This window comes from Truncatella angustata, assembly GCF_020726525.1.
Source record: "Truncatella angustata strain MPI-SDFR-AT-0073 chromosome Unknown BKA67scaffold_9, whole genome shotgun sequence".
NCBI lineage: Eukaryota > Fungi > Ascomycota > Sordariomycetes > Amphisphaeriales > Sporocadaceae > Truncatella > Truncatella angustata.
Window position 1 is genome coordinate 1,777,605 of NW_025763389.1, and position 22,080 is coordinate 1,799,684.

Here is a 22,080-nt window from a genome sequence, read left to right on the forward strand (position 1 = left end):
CGCGGCTTCCCATATATCAGAGACCCAAATGCCAACTGTTCTCATCATATCCATTTGAATGAACATTTCCTTCTTCCCACACCCGTCCTGCGTCAGTTCGTTTGGACATCTGCAGTTTCATGCAAGACAACGGCTTTCACTCGAGCCTTTGGTCGCACGTTGCCTAAACAGAGACACTTCGCTTGATCCAATATCTTCCTGTTTCGTCGCGCGTGTCTTTTGCGTCTTTTTTTTTTTTTTTGACCTCACAACAAGCTTTGTTGTTCTGGATTTGTTCTGTCTGACCTTCGTGTCGCATTTCGGTGCATGTTGATTATCATAACAATCCACTGCCTCGTATCTTTTCTTATCACCCCTCGGCGAAATAAATGTCAACCCATCGCTGATCCTCAACTGACTTCTTTCCAGCTCACGGATCAAGCCTCTGTCTGCCATCGATCTCCACTGCGACACCATGTCTGGCTGGGGCACCGAGGAGGCGGCTCCAACTGCCGATGCCAGCGGTTGGGGCAACGACACCACAACCGATGGCGGTACCTGGGGTGGCGGCGCTGATGCCGGGGCCAACGACGGTGACGAGGCTGTTGCGAAGCCGGCCCCTCCTCCTTTCCCAATAGAGAAGCGTGAAGCTCCTATTGGCGAATGGGAGGAGAAGCAAGCCTATGACTACGTCGAGCTTGCCACTGGTACCACTGATTGGGCTAGCAACGCCCAGGTCTACCACTGGGATGGTGAGATTGGTGACGTCGGTCCCGAGTCCGCCGAGGTTGAGAAGATCCTTTTTGGCAACGAAGAGGAACGTGGCCACGACGAAATCATCGACTTTAAGAAGTATATTCCTCTGCTTTTGCTCTGACAACACACACTAATACACCAATAGGATCCAAGAGATCAAGGTCTTGCAAGAGAGTGAGACACATATCAATCATGTTCAGTCGTTCCAATCTGCCGGCCTACACCCAGTCATGGTGCGAAACATTGAGCTTGCCGGTTACGGTGCTCCGACTCCTGTCCAGCAATACTGCATTCCTGCAATCAACATGGGACACGATTTGATTGCCATTGCTCAGACTGGTACGCACTACTGATTTCGTGTGCAACTTGTTCAAGTTTCGGTGCCAACCGTGAACTAATCATTGCTCTAGGTTCCGGCAAGACTGCCGCCTACTTGATCCCAATCATCAACAAGCTCATGGGCAAGGCCAAGAAGCTGGCTGCTCCTCGTCCAACTCCGCAAGAGATCCAAGCTGGGATTGCTCCTACTGTCACAGCAGAGCCTTTGGTTGTCATCATTTGCCCTGCCCGTGAGCTCGCAGTTCAGATCTTCGATCAAGCTCGCAAGTTCTGCTACCGTACAATGCTGCGTCCAGCTGTTGTCTACGGTGGCGGCCCAATGCGCGATCAAATCAACAATCTGCAGAAGGGCTGTGACATCCTCATCGCCTCTCCTGGTCGTCTTATTGATATGATGGAGCGTCCTCATGTCCTGAGCTTGCGACGAGTCCGATACATGGTCATTGATGAGGCTGACGAGATGCTTCACCAGGATTGGGAAGAGGACATGACAAAGATCCTCTCTGGTGGCGAGCAAGAGGAGGGCAACGTGAAGTACATGCTTTTCTCGGCCACTTTCCCTACTCAGATCCGAAAGCTTGCCAAAAACCATCTAGCCGCCAACCACATTCGCATCCGTGTTGGCCGTATCGGCAGCACTCATGGCAACATTGAGCAGCAGGTCTTTTGGGTGGACAACTTCATGAAGAAACGTGCCCTTCTGGATCTCCTGTACTCCTTGAGTCCTGGTCGCACTGTTATTTTCGTCAACAACAAGCGCCTCGCTGACGAACTTGACGACTACCTCTTTCATCAAGATATGCCATGTACATCTATGCATTCTGACCGAACTCAACGCGAGCGTGAGGACGCCATGCGTGCCTTCCGTAAGGGTACAACCCCCATCATGATCGCCACCGGTGTGACCGCTCGAGGCATTGATGTTCGCAACCTCAAGTATGTCATCAATTACGACCTTCCCAGCATGGAGCATGGTGGTATCACTGAGTACATCCACCGCATTGGTAAGCGTTTATTGCACTTTCATCTTGCCTTTGGGCGTCTTTTAACAAGTACAAGGTCGTACCGCTCGCGCTGGCTTGATGGGCAAGGCCTACTCTTTCTACACCGAGCGAGATGAGCCCATCGCCGAGATCCTGACCAAGACGCTTCTTGAGACTGGTCAGGAAGTTCCCGAATTCCTGCAGCAGTACATTCCCGAGGGTATTGAGGCCAAGACCGGCATTGAGGTGAAGGATCTTAAGTTTGAGGCTGGCTCCGACGAGGAGGATGAGTTCGATGGTGGTGATACTGGCGGCTGGGGTGCCGATTCTGGTGGCAACTCCGGTGGTGACGCTGGCGGCGGCTGGGGTGGTGGTGAGGACTCCCAGCCTGCTGCTGCTGGCGATTCTAATGGTGGTGACACCACTGCTGCTAATGCTGGCGACTCCTGGGGTGCTGGTGGCGACACTGGTGGTGCTGCTTGGTAGATGACGCCTATATCTTCATCTGGCGATTGACGCACTGCTGGCAAGTCGTTTTCTTACATGTCCTCCCACCGGTTTCTGATCCGTCAGGTATGGTCAGCTAAGGTTATACTGCCTGTTTCAACAGTCTGTATACGCTGCTACCATCTAGACGCTATGTACTGTAACCAATTGGGGTCAATTGATATGCGCACAATTCTGTTAGATAATCTTGGTAGATTACCTATAATTGATTGCGATCTTCTCCATAATCAACTCTTCCTACGAGAATGATGGTCTTTTCTACCATGCGCAATCATTCAGGACGTCGCGAGGCTCCATTCTAGCAAACGGGATTGTATAGAGCAATCCATTGAGCGGAGCTTTAAACACTGACCCTCGTCTCGGCCGGTGGCGAGAAGGAATTTGATGGATGCTCTGTTTGTTCCTGTCTCCCGCGACTGCTCTTGGTCCTTCTAGTTAGTAAGTTGATTTCGAGTCATCTTACTTAAGATTTTGGCCGCGATAACTGATCCGATTGCGAAGACAGGAATGAGAATAGCACATATAACCATGTAGGCGTCCATTGTTGCTCGGTTGCTACATTTCATGTCACCTTTCTTGTAGGATGGCTTCGCGTAATTCTCGACTTCCTCGACATGTTTCGGAGCAAGTATTCTAAGGCCAGTGCAGGAGTTTTACTGACTTCATACATGTTTTGAGTTTGCCCAAGCCTTGAAAAGGGGATTGCTGGATCTACTCGATCTGGATGGTCATCTTTGACTTATCGGGATAGCTCGTGGTCTTGCTGCCGTTGTTTGCGGAAACAGCTACAATTCGGAGAAGGTTCAGGTGAAAGTATGCCGAGAAGCCGCAAAGATCAGTTGCGCTTGGGTAATAGTCTATATGATTATCTGAAAAGACCCGGAAACCGGCCGGGAAGGCGGCACACTCGTTGGGCCCACAACCTGCTCTTACGCCTTATAGCCACGGCGCGATTCATTAGAGCCCCATTGGTATGCCGAAGTTCCGATTTTGCATCTAATCAGATTTTTATGATGATCTTATCAATCGCGTCAGCCATCACCGAGTTGCGGACGTTTCGCTGTGGTTCTTGTTCTAGTATAGAACTCTATAAAGTCTTGGCGGCCGAACTATCATGTCTAGGAATGTCGGCCCACTAACTTCTCGTGCACTTGTTCAACCTCAAGATGCCCTCAATGATGGATAAGCAAGAGCCTCACATAGTGGGGCACGATCCGTCGGAATCTGCGGCAGCATCTGAAAAATCTATCCAGCCAATTCATCCGCTGCATTTTCGTTCTGTAGCAACCCAGGTCATCCTTGTGTCGGTCGCAGCATTTTGCACTATAGGCTCCTTCAATGCCCTTCAAGGTCTTGGCGGCGCAGGACAAGAGCAGCCGTACGTAGCCAATGCCGCGACTTCTATCAACTTTGGTCTCATGGGCATCGTATGTTTGCTTGGTGGCCCGGTAGTCAATGTTCTGGGGGCGAACTGGGCCCTCGCGATCGGGACCATTGGTGACCCCATCTTTGCTGCTGCGCTCTACTGTAGCACCAAGTACGGCACGCAATGGTTTCTCATCTTCGCCGCCATCTTTCGGGGCGCGGCCAGTGGTCTCTTTTGGGCAGCGGAAGGATTCGTCATCATCGGGTATCCGCGCGAGCAATGGCGAGGACGAAGCATCACCACATGGGTCGCGTTCAAAGAGCTCGGGAGCGTCGTTGCGGCCTCGATAAACCTGGGTCTTAGTGCTCACGACAACCAGTCTGGTCACGTCGGGTATAATGTGTACTACGTGACCATGACGATCATGTGCCTCGGTCTGCCCGTCGCGCTCCTCGTGTCGCCGGCCACCAAGGTACGACACAGCGACGGAACGCTCGTCGCCGTGAAGACCAGTAAACGGTTTGGCGCGCTGTATGGATACAAGGACGAGTACCTGCGACTGCTCCAGCAATTCCGCAAGACTGATATCCTCTTGTCGATCCCGTATGCCTGTTTTGCCTACTTCTACTACTCATTTGCCCACACCTTCGTCACCAAGCACTTTTCCGTCCGCGGCAGAGCGCTGGTGTCGCTGCTCACGGCCGTTGCGTCCATCTTCGGTTCCGCGTTCGTCGCCCTGATCTCGGACCTCGGGACGCGGAGGAGGAACTACAGGCGGGACTCCCACATGGCGATGACCTGCCTAGTATTGGTGCTCTGTGCGATAACCTGGGGTTGGTTCGCCTACACGGCCCTGGAGCCGCCGGTCAAGAAGCTCGACTGGCTCGACCCGGGCTACGGCAAGGCGGCGGCGTCGGTAGCGCTCCTATTCCTGGCCATGCAGTCTGCCCAGACCTTCCTCTACTGGAACGCGGCCCAAATGTCCGAGACCATCGAGGAGACCGCGTACCTGGCCGGCGTGGTCCGCGGCATCGAGTCGCTGGGCCAGTGCGTGGCTTATGGTATCAATGCCTCCGATACGAAGCCGGTCGTTAGCGTTTCTATCAACTTGGCTTTGCTGGCCATTGGGGGAGCATGCCTGGTCGTGTTGACGCTTAGGAGGAGGTGACTGGACTTGGCGACCTGGAGGCGCATGGAAGTAGCTGCAAATAGTCCTCAATGTGGTATCCGGCAGGAATTGCACAAGCAGCCCTTGGATAGCTTGATTATACAGATCGTCGGAGATATTCGTACTTGTTTCTTAGCCATCTCGTTGCCATTTGCCGTTGTGGATTGTTTGCGGCAGCATCTCCGTCATCGTGCAACGCGCAAAATACGACCATCCGAGATGGGTGCAAACGTGTACGATATCTCGTACAGACGCCTACGTATCAAATTAATGGGCTCATGTCTACATCCCTATTTTGGGGCTTCTTGAAGTAGCCGTCGCTGCAGTATGCCAGGGTGGATGAAGATGCCGGATGTGATCAACTTCATTGGATCTTTGCCCGTGCTATAGAGACTTTGCTCGAGTTCTTCAAGGTCCGTCGTCGACATGTTTTCTATCTTTTGAAGATCCAACAGTACAGGGGAATCTACTTCCCAGAACAACGTGGACCTCCCCGGCCAGTTTCGCTATGCCATCCCTGCCGCACTTCCAGATGTATTGTCAATGCACATCCGGGACTCCCCTCCGTGAATTGGCGTGCTGGGTCCTCAATAGTGGGATGTAGGCATGGGAGGCCGACGGACACGTCCAAGGGGTATTCCGATGATAAGTGCTCGATATATGAAATCACTGCGCGCTCGTGAACCACGGACCGAGACAAACTGCCTTGATGATATAGCCAGATTTGTGATGTCTTAAGTTACTCGAAGCCGGCCAACGGCCAACCATACTCGCGCCCATATGTCTGATTTTGAGCTCCATTTGTCCGGGATGCCCGCTTCTGCAGCGGCTTTTGAAAATTTCATGGCTTTGTAGAATGATAATGGAAGCCGTAGAGCGATATTGAGGTGTCTTATATGGAAGTAAGAGAAGGCGTTTGCAGGTGAGAGAGACCCGAGTTTGAAAACTGTTAGGAGAAGACGGTCAATTGTCTCGAGATCAGTGATATGGAATACATTTGAGCTCTGCATCATATCGTGAACTTTGTCGTACCTATATGTAGTGGTAGCTACCTCCCAGAACAAAAAAAACGAGCATATGGCATGATTGCTTGTCTTTTTTCGACCCAATTTCTGCGCAGATCCCCCAGATATGTTGACAAGGGGCAGAGACAATATAATGTTTGTTTTTGCCACAAAAGCCAAGTCCTGAATTAGAGTGAGTCGAATAGATAAGTTCGGATTGCCTACTGGCATGACTAAGGTTAGTGAAGTTTGCGGGTGTGACGACAATCGTGATGGTAGCCTGTCTCGACACATTATACTCAGCCTATGTGAAAGGGGAATGTGGTTACCACGATCTAGATACATAGCTGGAAGTGGAAGCGCGGTTCTGTTCATATAGTGAGTGTCATTAGTATTGAAAATTTGAGTAAAATAGAAGAGATAATGTGTTACCGTGGATATTCCAGCCCGACCAAATACGGTCGCTATGAGCCGCCGCGGTAATCAAGATTCAGGTTGACTCTGCTACGACTATGTCATCCAGGTTTCTGACTCGATAATTTATCTCTAGAAAATGGCACTGATCCTCGTATTTATTTATACTAGATTCTGTTGATTTGTTTCGAAATACTGTTTCTCATTTCTATGCTTTGAATCACGCTGCTGACAGGGAAAATGATGATGTAAGGGCAGTTCGCGTCCAATTTGTTACTAGTGTATTTGTAAGGTAGAATATGTGGTCTCCTTTCCTTCTCATTTTCCTCTTCCTTTCTATTTCTTTCCCCATCAGTAGCTTCGAATTTTCGAAGACAAAGACAGTCGTTGGACCCAGTGACCATGTAATTTACCCCACTACCAACAATGAGAAGAAAGAATATGGGGCTACAGCCCGGTTCACTTGAGCGGGTAACTCGAAGAAACAATATTTCTCGATTCATGGCATCCCTCAAAAATAGTATCACGAGAAGTATTTCTTTCTTGATCGAGATCATATGGTCCTTTTTTCTACCTTGTTGGAATCTTCCAATTTGCAGATATAAACACGAATGAGGCTTTGGTTCAATAAATAGGTATTGGACGAAGCACTGAGATCAAGCACAAATGCACAGCACTGAACATGAACTTATCTGTTCAGCAAAACACATCAAACCCGCCGCTCATATACCTTGAGCACATACAAAGATTTCCTTTTAACAAAGATGCCACCATTATCATGGATAGAAACAATCTTTGGGAGAAAATTGATGAAACAAAATGGCACAACCGGTAATAATCAGTGGGCTTTTCTACAAAATCTCCTAGCAATCTACATTTAACGAGCTCATAGGGCCTCTACTGAAAGAAGGTTAAGACCAGTCAGACTAAGAACATGTAATGCGAGCCAAATGAAGATGATTTCAATCCCCAGAATCATTATTATAAGTCTTGCTGCCATGACAGATATTGCGGTGTTGCTCAGATCTAACAGACCGGTCCGACAGGCGAGCTTTGGGAAAAACCAACCTACCAATTCGAGATTCCGGCTCATAATTGTGAGAGGGACCAATCAATATGGATAAGGATCAACGGCGAACATAAGGTTCGGGTGTCATCAGCCGATGACTGATAGAGAACTACTTGCAAGCTGCTAGCTTTTGTTCGCTCCAACACACATGTTTCCAATTGCACTTGACTATGCTTCCTGTAATAAACAGTATAAAGTTTCGAGGTCTATGCTGTGTGAGTGATATTTATTACACAAACCGTATACACTTGTATGACCGAGGAGGTAGGAGTCAATGGAGACAGGGGTGGGATGCAGAGATCCACAAATGCGAACGCATCACGCATAGGTATCGTTGAAGCCGCGCAAGCCCCTCATTATCCCATGTCGCATGATCTGATGCTCCGGACCTCGACCTCGAATGTCCACTTCATCAGACTAGAGTATAGTCCATAAGATATTTCGCCTCTCCAAACGATCACAGATGGCACACGCAGGATCTACAGAAGAGCCACAAGGCGCTGGTCAATGGGACATCGATGTGCTTGAGGGGGAAGCCAACTACGTGTCTGACGACGCCGAGTCGAGCAAGTCCTCGGGCCAATCCGTATACGACGCAGATTCGGTCGTTGGTGAGTCAGGCAACCTTTACCACGGGTACAAGCAAGGCAAATACTTCTTGCCCAACGATGCGGTAAGAGCGCCCCAGAGAGACAACGGTGGAATTTTTTTTTTGAATTGTTATTATAGGAAGAACAGGATCGTCTCGATATAATGCACGTGAGCTTCCGGCTGCTGCTAGACGGAAAGCTGGCGCTGGCTCCTTTTGAAGAGCCACCCCGATACGTGCTTGACATCGGCACAGGAACAGGAATCTGGGCAATCCAGTATGGTAAGGAAATCCCGCTCATCATCTCTTATGTGAGACGTTGACCAGACTAAACTTCTCACATCGGTTGCAGCCGAGGAGCATCCAGTCTCTCAGGTGATCGGAACAGATCTCAGCGCCATCCAGCCCGCCCTGACCATCGCCAACTGCAGTTTCCAGAAAGACGACGCCGAGGAGGAGATATGGCTCTTCCCGACACCCAATGGGAGTTTTGACTACATCCACTTTCGCTTCATGGTGACCTGCTTCGACCAGCCCAAGAAGGTCATGGAAAATGCGTTCAAGTATCTGAACCCCGGCGGCTGGATTGAGTTTCAGGACTCGACGCTGCCGATCATGGACACTCACAAGAAGCATGAAGGTGAGCGGTTCATGGTCAATTGATGAAAAAAGCTCATGTAGCTGACGGGAACGCCCGCCAGGCAGTGCCGTCCAGAAGTGGAACGAGTTGATGGCTGTAGCGAGTGCCAAGCACAATCGCGACTTCACGAAGGCTAGTCGATACAAGGAGTGGCTTGAGGAGATTGGATGTAAGTCGTCAGCTGGCTTTCACTGACACGACTCTGCTGCAATCACTATTTGAAGTCCTAATTATAAATTCTTTTGCCTAGTCGTCGACGTCGAGGAGCACTTCATCGAGTGGCCCATCGGCCCTTGGTCTCCTGACCCCAGACTCAAGACTACTGGATGGTTCATGCTGCGCAGCTCGCTCGTTGGCGTCCGGGGCATGAGCTGGGCTCTACTGAGTGCGGCAGGTCTGAGTCCAGATGAGATCGAGAGTCTCGTCTCGGACTGTAAAAAAGATCTTCTGGATCGCAAGCACAGCTGGTATCTGGGAGTGTAAGTGCAATATCCAGGAGCGGGTTTACGGCAAGAATTTTCGAGACTGACGGTGAACAAGTTATGTTGTGTATGGAAGGAAGCCACGGGATGCCGAAGCTGTCCCAGGAGTTCCAGGTTAGCTATTAGCTGAGGCTAGAGATTTGATGTGTTTGAGGTTTATTCCTGTTGAGTGCGGTTGTTGCATCATGAAGGCGGAACTTTCTTTCCCAGAACCATTGAATGCTCGTCTAAGCCGATTACACTGGATTGCGTCGCGGGCTATGCTGCATGGCATTTCAATCCACCTTTAGCTCTGCTAGTTTCTTATCAACTTCTCGTAAGTTATGGCGCAACGAGAGCGGGTCGTCTCTCGTGGATACTGTTCTGCTTGTTCTAGTCCATCGTCTCTAGATATCGGTCTTACATCTTCGCATATGGAAGCGTCGGCACTGGAAGCTTGGCCCATAGCATGTAGAGCTGCCGTCGAACTTTTATTTGAGGATGCCTGTTATCTATTAGCACAGGGTAGTGCATGCCTTTGGAAACCTCACTTCTTGACCCACAGAGCTAATAGACAGGGTCTGTGTAGCCTCCTTCTGGGCCGGCTTATTGGCAGTCTTTTTTGTCGGGGAGTGATATCCTATATCACTTACGAGAAAGTTACGTGCTCGATTATTTTGATATATAATTGATAGGTTGGTCAGCTCATTTCTTTTCCCTTTCTTTTTGATAAAGTAGCTCTTTACCTCATATGGTGAATCATATGATGTCGAGGAGTGATTACAGGCCGGCATCATGGTAAGACATGATCGATTGAATTTGTCAGCAGAGCTTGTAGCTACAAGTCTTGTAGTATGTTTCGTTTGCCTCAAACTCGAATTGCTTTATGGGAGTTTGCAGATGGCCAGATGACCTGAGCAACACGGAGCAATATTCTTTGTTCTTTCTGCCAGCCATCACCCCGAGAACCGCAACGAACCGACCAAATGGCCATGCAACCAAAGAAGGCGAGAGAAAAGAAAACAAATTAAGTTATTTTGATGGTAAGCTGGGTAAGTCCTGCACTGACTATCCCAAGCCAATGAGAAAATTCACGCCACCCAAGCTATAATTCTACGGAATGAAATTCCTAATGCTGCCCAAAGCTCACTAAATCATACTTCTCCTTTCCGCCGCCCTTCTCGATCGCCTTGCGATACGCCGGCCTCGCCGTGATCGTTTCGTGCCACTTCTTGAGCCTGGGATATTTCTTCTCGTCGACATAGCCCCTCGTCGTCCTCGGGCACCCACCCGGGCCTCGTATCCCCCATCTCCCCCGACGCCGTCTCGACCGTCAGGACAGGCGACTTGCCCACGGGCGACACGAGCGGCAGGTCCGGGTTCTTGGGGGATTACGCGCGGGTAGTTCTTGACCTCGAAGTGCAGGCCCCGAGCGTCCTGAGGCTCCTGGAGCGCCCACACCACGCGCATGGCCTGCGAGTGCTCTAGGCCGTGGATCGTGGGGATCTAGCCCTGCCACGGCGGTAATTCCTGAGTGGCCATCTTTCCTTTTGTCTTTTTGTGAGGGGTGGAATACCAAAAAAGTGAAGATTTATAAACAAGGTGGTCTCAATGGTTTGGGTCCTAGACGAGTCGCAAGATGTGTAGCAGTCATCAGCGGCCGCTAGAGTTTGTCACAGCTACTTCCTTTGCCTGGGGTTGTGAAATGGCTTAGCATGCCATTCAGACTTTGATCAACGACTTAGATATAGGAACGAACTAGGAGCAAGAAGGGATCAAATAGAAAACCTGGGAGAGCTTGCCTTTATTTTGAGGCCATCATATGATCTTCGACCAGTTAGATACAAAATGCTCGGACTATGCTCCACTACAGTATAGCAATCCACTGACTGGCCACCATGTTACCTAACCTAGTCTAGTGCTTATCTACAAGGAATCCTCCCTTCAGCTATTCCAATGAGCCGAACTGGGCAGATGCTGTCTATGGCGGCCCTAGCATTGAGCTTACAGTATATTATTTCTGGCGGCTGATCCACACAGTGGGTCCAGTTCGAGCAGAGCCTATTACACTTTAAGAACATATCAGCAGGTATTGGTCAAACTGTTACTCTTCAATGGTTTTGATAGGATGACGGGCAACAAATCGGCACGCAAGAGATGTGGTGTCAAGAAATGATGGTAGCACAAAGCCGATTGATGGCCAATGTTTGCGCCGTCAAATGCATCCATGCCCCCAAGTCTCGACACAGTGGTTTCGTTGAAAAGACATTTGACATATCCCATGTGTATCTTGGGAAAGAAGGAGTCTATCAGACCCAAGGAAGCAACGCCATGAATGTACTGAAACGAAAAAAGTTGATCTTCAATCCTAGTGGGTATATTGATAATGAGCTCCATCTCAAGCTCCGTCGCCTAGCTCCTCGTTTCTTCTGTATTTCTTTCTGTTGAGCTCTGCCCGTTGTCGCGCCTTCCGTTTGACCCAGGATCCGTAGCTTTATCCCGAGTATCTCCTCCGCCCACGGCCTCTTCCTCGTCCCTAAACCTAGGCAAGCGGCTCCGGCTCCGATCTCTTGTGCCACTAGGTATAAGATCATCGATGGCGCTAGTACTGTCACCACGTTCCCGCCCCTTGAACCACCTCATCTTCCATATGCCGCCCAGGGCGTCCTGTACTCCATTGCCACTGGTACTCTGTCTCCTACCAGGCGGCTTTCGTGCTGTAAAGCCTGGGAAACCAGTCGACTTCCTCCTCCTGCGAAGACTCTTCCTCTGCGGTGCGTCGCCCGTCGCTGACGATGGATCAGCTGTCGAGAGTGAACCATGGGAAGCATTTGAAACATGGCGCTTCGCTCCGCCAAGCAGAGCTGTCGTCTCAGTGGCGCCAGCAGGGAGGGTGACAGATCGGTGTGGATGTTGCGGTGGACTGGGGACTTCCTGGTCTTCGAGTTCGCCCCAGATTTCTGCGCGCTCATGCCACCTTTTCGAAGACTTCCGGCCCGGTGTCAACAACGGACTGCTTTGGCCGGTGCCAGGGGCAAAGGTGTTGTATGTCGGCGGTACTGCCTCTTCTTCGTTGGTGAAGCTGTCAGCATCGGAATCGACAGATGACTCTTCTTCGCCCTCGGTATCTTCGACCAATCCGAGGCCCGGTGTCAGTGTCGATTGACCTACGCTGGGCGGGTGTTGCTCGTCGCTAAGACGCCACGATAATGCTAGAACTCCGGCAAGTAGAATGACGGTGCCAAGTGCTATGAGGCTGCCATCCAAAGCTGATATGAGATCTGTTTGGTCGAAGTAAATAAGCCCATCCAAGATGGCAATGATGTTGTAAATGCAAAACACAAGGGGATATAGCACAGAGGTTGAGACGAGCTTCAACCCTCGGTGCAGGTAATACAGTTGAGTCAGGGCCAAGGTGACGAGTCCGAGGACGATCATCCAGGACTGCCAGTGAACGAACTGGTTGTCTCCATCGGCAATGGTCCGAAGGATCAGCTCGACTGCGGATTTGGCAAACAGCAGGGAGTGAGCAGACAGAATGCCACTGATGCCCCCGTACGCCAGTCCCCTGATGAATCGAAAGCGCGCGTTTTGCGCCAAGTTGGTAAAGTGGCTGATCAGATCCGTCGTAACGGCGACAGCGATTACGAGCACGGCCTGCAATGCCATCCACAGAATAAACTGCCACCTTCCCATCAGGTGGAGCAATTCTCGTAGACTGTGTGCTGGCGAGGGAATGGCGCCAAATATGCCGATCAGAATAGCTCCTCCTGACACAAGCATAGTGCCCCATAGACTCCATCTTGTGAAGGGTTCGCTAAGTATCAGGGTGGCGCATATCGAGTTGAAGACCAGGCCAGCGGCCTGTAAGGTGGAAAGAACGGGCAGGGGCAATGTCGAGATCTGAATACTGCTTCCGAGGATGTTGGCTACCACGAACATGCCCATGCCCAGCTGCCATCGGCGCCTTCGATGCGGCGGTCTTCGGACATCGTGGGGTCCCTTTTCGTCTTCGAGTATATGCGATTTCCGTTGCAAGGTAAGTCCCAGGGACTGTATACTGGTAGATATGAGACCAACTAAGACTCCGATCTGTGAATCATGACGAGATCAGCGGAAGCTCAAGGACATGTTGTGCTAGGCGACTTGTCGCGAAAGAAGGACGTACCGCAATGCTCGCTTCGGGGGAGAGACCGCCCAGTGACCCCATCGCGATGATATTGTACAAATATCCAGGTCACCTAGCGAGGGGATTCGCTGATGATATCGAGCCTCGTGTTCGCATTTGTCGTGATGTGGTTCGGCACTGCTGAGCTCCACCGTCATGCCATGTGTTCGAGGTTTGGGGGTTTCGGGTTTCGGGGGGGTCTAGACGTGGCGGTGAGAATGCGCGATGGTATAAGTAAGCCTCTCTCTGGAGGGCGGCTGTACTGGTAATTATAAGGTATACTTTGACCGGTGGTCGCAGAAGTTTGGATAGGAGGTTGCGGACAGCACGTTCAGGTCGGTCGAGTCAAATGATGCGCAGATGACGGGCGGGTGCTCGATGACGCCGGAGACGAGCAGGGGTCCCGTGCAAATAGGCGGGATGGGATGAGGATGCGATTTTGATGGGTGCAAGTTTGACGCGGGTGGTGATCTCCCCCAACAGCACGGATCCGGTACAGTAGTTAGTTCGCAGGTTAGTACAAGTCAACGAAAGACCACGAACGCCTGTTTGTCAGTCGAGCAGTTTTAGACAAATTTATTCAAAATAAAAATGAAAATGAAAACGAAAGAACCTCCCCTCCAAAAATAAGGTAGAGTTGAGCATGATGTAGACTTGGATAATCAAAAGAGGCAGATCTACATGAATTCCCCAAATGCGTCAAATTGAAACAACTGACACGGTCGCATGAAAGCTCGAGAGGCAGCACGGAAAGCAATTCCCCATGGTCACACGTACCACCAAAAGTGCCGGTCTTTAGCGACTACGGTCAGGTTAGACTACAGTACATGCTCCTTTTACCATGTATACATAATGCATAGTCCCACCGTCGACCGGCCCGCTTGTTGGCTCCGGCCTGGGTGCTTTGCTTGTCTCTGGGTGTGCTTGTCTCTGGGGTGCAGGTGAGTTTTACACAAGTTACCATGTAGGGCTTTCTTCTCCGTACGATTTCTTCATTGTCGGTATTTTGGCTGCAGGTGCTGGCTTGCATCGGTGGAGTGAGCGTGGGACCAGACCACAGGCTCCATCATGCATTCAAATGTCTTCCATTGATTCAAGTTCAAGCTGAAGCGTCGGGGGGGGGGGGGGGGGGGTCGTGCACTGTAGGATGTGGCTGTTGAGACCAATTTCTTATCCACCCGGCCCAGGCCCCACTATCTACCCAAATGGTCCGTCCGCTGTCCTTGAGCTGCTCTGCGGTAATAGTTAGCCTCTGCCTGGGGCTGCACAGCGACGTCGTCAGCGCCAGTGTCAGTGGCCGTTCCACTGCTTTGCTTTGCTTTTGCTTGCTTGCTTGGAGCTCGACTAACTAGGTAGAGAGAGAGAGGGACCCACCATATCCAAACCAACGACGACATCCTACGCATACTCCCGCCAACGCCATCCAGATCGAAGCTTATCAGAAGAGCTCGCAAGCTTCGTACACATAGATTGGATTTAATCCATTCTTCCACACACTGGCTCAGAGCAGCTGGCCTCTTCATTTCGCCCCGTCTGAATCAACACTCAATCCCTCCCCCATATCACTCATACAAAGCCGACAACATGTCGCAAGTCCACGCCATGTCGGACGCTCAGGTGCGTTTGTCCCACAGCTTGCATGTCCAACATGTGCAACACACGCCGCGGTCAACAAGCCCCCGAGGCTCGCGGTCGCTCATGATGCCATCGACAACGCTTCGCCCCCCCATCACGTCATGATAGGCAGCTAACATGGTCAACGCTTCCGAACCGCAGGTCGACCAGGAGCTCAAGAAGATGACGGCCTTCATCAAGCAAGAAGCGCTCGAGAAGGCCCGCGAGATCGAGATAAAAGCCAACGAGGAGTTCTCCATCGAGAAGTCCAAGTTGGTGCGCCAGGAGACGGACAGCATCGACGCCTCGTACGCCAAGAAGTTCAAGCAGGCCTCCATGACCCAGCAGATCACCCGCTCCACTGTCGCCAACAAGACGCGGCTCAAGGTCCTGGGCGCCCGCCAGGAGCTGCTCGACGACATCTTCGACGCCGCCGCCAAGAAGCTCCCCGGCGGCACCAAGGACGACAAGAAGCACAGGGCCGTCCTCAAGAACCTGCTGCTCGAGGGCCTCTACGCCCTCAGCGAGGACGAGATCAGCGTGAGGGGCCGCAAGAAGGACGCCAAGATCCTCAAGGGCGCCATCGAGGACGCCGAGAAGGAGTACAAGGACAAGACGGGCAAGGAGACCAAGGTCAGCATCGATGAGGAGAACGCCCTGCCAGAGGAGAGGTGAGTCCGAGACCCCCTGCAATCTTTCCGCGGATTGGTAACTTCTGCAATTCTGTATTGGAGATTGACGGATCTGGGTATTCTGATTGCTAACATACTGAACTTCTAGCGCCGGAGGTGTTGTCATCGTGGGAGGCCAGGGCAAGATTGACATCAACAACACATTCGAGGAGCGCCTAAAGCTGCTGCAAGAAGTCGCTCTGCCCGCGGTACGAAAGACGCTGTTCGGTGACAACCCTAACCGCAAGTTCTTTGATTAAGGGGCTAGGACGGGGACAAGCGACGTTCAACGGGTACTGTTATCGGAGCATAGGAAGACGGAGGCTGTCCAGAATATACTATTTATCATGCATCGTTTTGTTTCGGAACCTGGATTTTTCAGCATGCTTTCCTCCGGTGTCCGATGGTCTAGATCGTGGACGATGTGTATACATACAGCGGAGGGACAAGTTTCCGCACACAAGCAGGTTGATTTCAATACATCAATGATTTCAATTACTTCGCTAATCGTGATCGGCATCCTAGGAGAGATGATGACTTGTGCGTCCGGAGAACTTTTACCCATCAGACGGCACTGGCCTTATTGTTTGTTTGTTCTTTGTTTGTTTGTTCTTTGTTTGTTTGTAATGGTGTCCTTCTCACCGCAATAGGAAAGAAGAAGGAGAAGGAGAAGAAAATCCTATTTATTCCGCAGCCCTGGCAGCCTTCGCAGCAGTCCACTTCTTCATAAAGTCCTTCTGTCTAGGCAGATCGGCATTGTCCTTCTTGGAAGAGACCAGGATTCCCTCGAAGATGTCCTCCTTGGGCTGCGGCCGCGACCGGACGGTGTGGTTGAGCCGCTTCATCAGGCCGTCCATGGCGGCCTTGGCCTCCTTCTTGACCACGAGCGTGTTGTCGCTGATCTTGTCGTGCATGACCTTGAGCCTCCTGAGCAGGCCGTCCACGTCCATGTCATACTGTGCCCTGGCCTCGGCCTCCGAGGCCGGGGACGGCGTCGTCGACGGGGAAGCCAGAGACGAGGGCGTGGGCATGGGGGCGAGCGTGGAGGAGGAGGAGGCCGACGTTCTCGAGACGGAGGGAAATAGGCGCGCTCGGTACAAGTGCGAACCGTCGTGGATGGTGATGTCGAGGAGTGAGATCAGGGCGTTCAACTCGCCGAAGTCGGTCGAGCTTGTGATCTGGAAATCCGGCTCCGAGAGGCGGGAGAAGAGGTCCTGGGCTGTCACGGACTTGTCGGGGTGCCTGGCCCCGAGATTCGGTTCGCCCAGCAACGCCTCGGACGCAAGCCTTCTCTGAAGCTCGACCATGCGAGGCGTAGATGCTGGTAGAAGCGTTATGGCCATGTTGCGCTGCGAAGCTGCGTCTACGCGAGTGTACAAGTAGTTGCATATATTCTCGCACTAGAGGACGTTAGAGCCGCACCGCGGCGCTTGACGAGATGTAGATACACTTACACAGTTGGTCCACTGATCCTCTGGCGCAGGCAAGGCGGACACTAATGCGAGCATAGCTTTCGAGTATGCAACCTGAAGCCCAGCCACAGTTGAGATGACAGGGTCAAGACTGAGCCGTATAAGCATCTTTATCGCCCCCATTTTATTCTCATGGGCAAGATTAGGTGCCATGACCTGCAAGAGCTCCAAGAAATATCTGAGCTGTGACCAGTCTCTACTAGGGTAAGGGGCTTGTAGTCCAGGTGATAGCTCGAATTTGTCGTCTATAGTTGAGTGTTTCTGACCCCCTAACTTCTCCAGCATGTTATACAGCTGCTTCTCGTCAACGAGACGGCGCATGTCATCGAGGCAGGTAGTTGCCAGGTTGATATATTGATTGCGTAGTTGAAGGTCCTTTTCGACACATATCTCATCAAGGATCCAGAGATAGAGCTCGTCAGGCAGTTCTTTGCCCCTCCTCGCCAGGATCGTTGGCAGCCCGTGGATGATCGTCTGTCTTCTCGAGCTTGCATCTTGGAGAATGCTCCACGGGTTTGCCTTGACAGCCTTCCTGGGGAACTGTCGCCTGGGGGGGCTGCGCGGCGCTTCATCCAGGCCAAAAAAGTAAGCTCTAGGACGTGACTCGTCACCAGTCGTTCGATCAAGAGCCATAGCAAGCTTTTCTCCCTTCACCTCGTCGTCGCTGAAGAACTCGCCTGCCATCTTGTTCGCATCTGGTTCAGGCTCTAGGTCCTTCTCGGCTTGCGCCTTGGCTTCTTCGGCCCTGCGAGCACTTTTCTCCGTCTCATTGTCCTTTCTGGCATGGCTGAGCAGAGTTTTCATATCAAACTTGTGTTTAGGTTTCTGCTGATGCGTCAGAGGCGATCTGTGAAAGTTTGCTGATGCGATCCTCTTCGCCTTGGGGGTGGCAGTCAAGGCTGTAGGCCTCTGATAAGACGGCCCGGACTTGCGCCCTATGAGCGCGCCCAGCGACTCGATGGAACTATCCGAATCTTCATCGTCGGAGCCCTTGATCTCGGTGTCACGGGTAAGCGGTGTCTTTACGTTCTTCTTTTGCGGAGTTATCGGCGAAGACGGCAGGTCCAACAAAACCTGCGATGGGGGCGCTGGTGGTGATATCCGGCGTGTTTGCTCATCAGGTGGGTGAGGCCCCACCTCGAATACGCTGTTGGTATATGAAAATGCTGCCGCTCCTGTAGCCGATGAAGCCTGAGATGTTTTTTTCTTGAAGAAACCTCTGATATCTCCACTTTTAGACATCTCGACCAGATCTAGCGGAAGTTCTCGAGAGCTTCATTCGGAGATGTCGCCAGGAATACTATGTAGGCCAGTGCTTGGCATGGGTTGTGCACTCAACGCGGTTTGGCGCCTCCAATCGCGACTTTGGGGCGTGTTCGCAGCTCAAGCCGGGGCGCAAATTCACATGGTAACGTTAACTAATGCATACGTGCATAAAAATGAACGGTGGAACCTCGCAGCTGTCGGCCCAGAGCCAGCTGGTGCTGCATAGGTGATCGCTATTTCCTTTGCTGGGTTGCACCTGCTTGGCGGGGCCCGCTGTCGTTCGCACGTCCCTAGCAACCAACAGTGTCAGGGGTTCCGACGCTGACGACCGCCATGCCCCCTGGCCCCCTTTGAATGCGCCTGGCATTCTACAAGAACGGCTCTCGCGGCAACAAGTGTTGCTAGGTCTGCCAGGGATCCATTTGAAGGTCATAAAGAGATACGATCTGGGGACTCATTTGCAGCCTTCTGGCAGACCTTTTTTATTCATATGGTTATCAAACAGCTTGAAGGAAAGTTCCCGAATGGAGCACCTGCATGCCTAAGCCATTTCAGTATACTCGTTAGCTAGACACGTCAGTTCAGTGATAGTTCAATTTACGTTTCAAGGCGGGCATGCGCAACGCCATATCAATCTGCTGCAAGTGGGACGCGTCTGCCCAGCTTCTAATCTCGTCGCCGTGCGTAATTTGGAAGCCCCATCGCTTTCTATGGTCTTTCGCCAATATAAGGGAGATCTACCGGCACTAGATTTCCGTGACCGCGGTCTAGGCCAAAGGAGAAAAGTTGGACAGTGCCATACGATACTCCGTATAACCACTTCAAACCGGGGGTACCAGATGCGCATGCAGAGGACAGGTACATGCGTTCTGTGTGGCTCTTGTGATTTGGGACAAGAAGCTCTTCGTCCTCGAGGGCTGGGTTTTCAGACGATGTTGCTTGCGAAACAAACTCAATCTTATCCGGATAGTACCGAATCGTGGTTCACAGACAACTGCCTCTAAGACGGGCGATCCTGCTGAGCCCCTGTTTCTCGATCTGCAGACCAGATGCAGGTTTTGGGTTTTGGGGGCTGTAAGGGCTAACGTCAAAGCACCTCAAGCAGGGTTCATGTTCATAGTCATTGATTTCTTAGCTTGATACTATTGAAGGCATTGGAGGCATCGAGGACGGTTTTTTTGGTCCCTTCCTGCAGTGGTTTGTAAGCGAAGTTTCAACGCGGTATTCCGGTATGCTTGGTCTCCTAAAATCTTGACCTTTATAAGTCGGGCGCCGGAAGTCTGCAATCAGACTAGCGGGACGAAATAGCGGCCGCTGAACCCTGGGAGCGACCCAGAATCTCTGGCTGAACGGTCTAAATTAAGCCAGCTTCAGGTGCATCAATTACAAGTGTGACGACAGGTCAGCGTTATTAGCATTTGGAGTTTAGCAGATTTGGGACAAATATGACGAAGGCGGGCAGGAGCATGTGAAGCGTGTTTGACGACTGATGGTTTTCGAGCCTTGACGTAGAATAGCTAGGAACTGATGCTCCATTAGATCTGTATATTAGAGACGTGAGGGGGTGCCGCCAGTCCCACGTTTACCGTAGACTACATGGACAAAGATGTTTCTCGCGCTCTCGCGCCCGTGTGATTAGATCCAGAATGTGCATCTCGGTCTCCAGCAAGACCCCGAATGAGAGAATTGGAGTGCATCCACAAAACTCCATCTCAAGAAGGTCGGCCAACCAAGAGCGTACGGACGGTCTGTCGGGTTTTGACAACTTGGCAAACGGCACGAATACAGTGCGAAGGCATTAGTGCAGGTTGGTTTCATAAGGGGTGATGGATCTTCTGGTCTGTTACCTGCAGCCAGTAATCTTATCACCGCCCGCTTTCAACTGTGCTGAAGCGGGCAATGATGGGCAAGCAAAGCACCACGTTTCTGCACCAAACTTCAGTAAGCCATCTAAGAATAGGCCTAAAAACGTGATCTATTTGCCAATGGGATGGGAATTATGTGTAAGGCTGCGGCTTGTGCGCGCTCGTCAAGGGGCGAATAGTAGTTGACAATGTTACTTGTGATGTTTTCACCAAGATACGAAAGTCTTTGTCGGAGGGCTATAACTTCTTCTTCCAACAGCCAGCATGGCAAAAGCAAATCAATAAAACAACGAATGGAGGCGATACCAGATGTGTGACTTACACGTAGCGTCGGACCGAGAATGTCACCTGTCCGATTCTTGACAGCATTGGGGCGACGGCGATGGGAAAATAATGATAATAACAATAATAAAATCCGTGTCTTTTATGACGATGGCAAGTAACATACACAAACTGTTATCATATGGCACATGTCAGACTCGGTCAAAGTGGAGACTTGAGGTAAGAGTGAAAGATGCGGCTGACATGGCGATGGCCCCGTTACCGTCGAGCAGAATTACTTACATGTCGCGTGCCTCATACTTGCTTTGCGATTGACACAACTACCAGCCAATCTCTACGTTGATCTTTTTAGGTTGGCAGCCAAAAAACAGTCTGGTGGAACGTGGATCGACATCAACAAGGACTTTCCCTCGTGGCACAATCAATTGTCTCAATTCAAGAATTCTTCCAGGGCAGGAAGCTATGTGGCGTCGGGGCGCCAAAGGGGCAGAGGCAAAATTGCAGATTGAAGAAAGGTGTCCTCAACAGTGTACGGAGTAGCACAAGGCAGATTAGTTGAAGGTTGTGTGATCTTGCTGCAACGGTATGTGTGCAAATGCACCAATGTGATCTCGGAGTTGTGCTGCGGGCATCATATTGACGTGCTTACCAAGTGTCCGCCCTGGGAAGTTTTGGGAGGTCGACGCAAGCTTGCCAACTCGAAGTTTGTCGAAGCTACAGTGGGCTGGGCTGGGCTGGGCTGGACCGTGGAAGAGTAATGTGCATACACACTTCATACTCGGTAATCCCTACAACGAAACTACGCCGCACCGCAGTTATGCCTGTGCTTGGTCATGTCTTGCATTGGTAACAGCGGTTTGTCAGGGAAGTGTAAGCGATGGGCGGAAGACGTCTTGCCAGCAAGATTGGCGATCCCATCGTCCTTGGGGATGGCGATACAAGATGGCCAAAGGATTGTGCATAGTGAGCAAGATTTTGTAGTAATACTGTTCTCCTGGTGATATATACGAAGCCAACTAAAAAAGAGGATAAGAAACGTTGGTTGCATGCGGAGGATTGAGGCGCAATGTCATGCTAATATCCGGAGTCTGAACACAGTGTGGGAGGCGCCCGGCACTATGTACAGGCGAAATGTGCAGAGACTGTGACACTTTGTGCACCGGCCAAAACATTTGCAGGATCCAGGTGCTGCCAGAAGCAAGACCACCCAGGGGCCAGTGGTCAACCTAGAAGCAAGTGTTCAATATGTAACTACATTACACGCGGATCCGTAAGGTTAGTGTGCAATGCGCAGTGTGTGCCCAGTCTTGCCAGTCCCCCGAGTGTCTCATGCCTTGACTTCAAGTACCTAAACTGAGCTTCAATCGCCAGCCTGCTTATTGTGATTATTATTAACATTTCTAGTGGGATGTGTTACTGGATCCGTAAATAACTCGACTTATGTAACTTGCCGTACTACTACTGCGC

General features: G+C 51.2%; 6 protein-coding genes across 6 annotated transcripts; 4 read left to right on the forward strand and 2 right to left on the reverse strand.

Annotated features, from left to right (window-relative positions):
* Positions 1–454: 454 nt before the first annotated feature.
* BKA67DRAFT_525514 (P-loop containing nucleoside triphosphate hydrolase protein) lies at positions 455–2,543 on the forward strand (the record flags this gene model as incomplete). The annotated part of the gene is made up of 4 exons (XM_046098671.1): positions 455–831; positions 881–1,074; positions 1,146–2,078; positions 2,134–2,543. The coding sequence occupies 4 exons, from the start codon at positions 455–457 to the stop codon at positions 2,541–2,543; spliced, it is 1,914 nt and encodes a 637-aa protein (XP_045953583.1).
* Positions 2,544–3,582: 1,039 nt separating this feature from the next.
* On the forward strand, positions 3,583–5,098 carry BKA67DRAFT_650253 (major facilitator superfamily domain-containing protein; the record flags this gene model as incomplete). The annotated part of the gene is made up of 1 exon (XM_046106043.1): positions 3,583–5,098. Exon 1 carries the CDS (start codon positions 3,731–3,733, stop codon positions 5,096–5,098), a length of 1,368 nt encoding a protein of 455 aa, XP_045953584.1. The 5' UTR covers positions 3,583–3,730.
* Positions 5,099–7,902: 2,804 nt separating this feature from the next.
* Positions 7,903–9,866, forward strand: BKA67DRAFT_581571 (S-adenosyl-L-methionine-dependent methyltransferase). The gene is made up of 6 exons (XM_046103921.1): positions 7,903–8,258; positions 8,315–8,456; positions 8,527–8,814; positions 8,876–8,983; positions 9,065–9,293; positions 9,355–9,866. Exons 1-6 carry the CDS (start codon positions 8,049–8,051, stop codon positions 9,413–9,415), a joined length of 1,038 nt encoding a protein of 345 aa, XP_045953585.1. The 5' UTR covers positions 7,903–8,048; the 3' UTR covers positions 9,416–9,866.
* Positions 9,867–11,687: 1,821 nt separating this feature from the next.
* On the reverse strand, positions 11,688–13,485 carry BKA67DRAFT_524750 (uncharacterized protein; the record flags this gene model as incomplete). The annotated part of the gene is made up of 2 exons (XM_046098609.1): positions 11,688–13,367; positions 13,444–13,485. 2 exons carry the CDS (start codon positions 13,483–13,485, stop codon positions 11,688–11,690), a joined length of 1,722 nt encoding a protein of 573 aa, XP_045953586.1.
* A 1,084-nt stretch (positions 13,486–14,569) lies between these two features.
* BKA67DRAFT_581578 (ATPase, V1/A1 complex, subunit E) lies at positions 14,570–16,353 on the forward strand. The gene is made up of 3 exons (XM_046103922.1): positions 14,570–15,060; positions 15,220–15,728; positions 15,838–16,353. The coding sequence occupies exons 1-3, from the start codon at positions 15,028–15,030 to the stop codon at positions 15,986–15,988; spliced, it is 693 nt and encodes a 230-aa protein (XP_045953587.1). The 5' UTR covers positions 14,570–15,027; the 3' UTR covers positions 15,989–16,353.
* BKA67DRAFT_425620 (uncharacterized protein) lies at positions 16,147–18,809 on the reverse strand. Its single transcript, XM_046096836.1, has 3 exons — positions 18,227–18,809; positions 17,183–18,025; positions 16,147–17,128 (listed from the first exon to the last, which is right to left on the reverse strand). Exons 1-3 carry the CDS (start codon positions 18,440–18,442, stop codon positions 16,412–16,414), a joined length of 1,776 nt encoding a protein of 591 aa, XP_045953588.1. The 5' UTR covers positions 18,443–18,809; the 3' UTR covers positions 16,147–16,411.
* Positions 18,810–22,080: the final 3,271 nt, after the last annotated feature.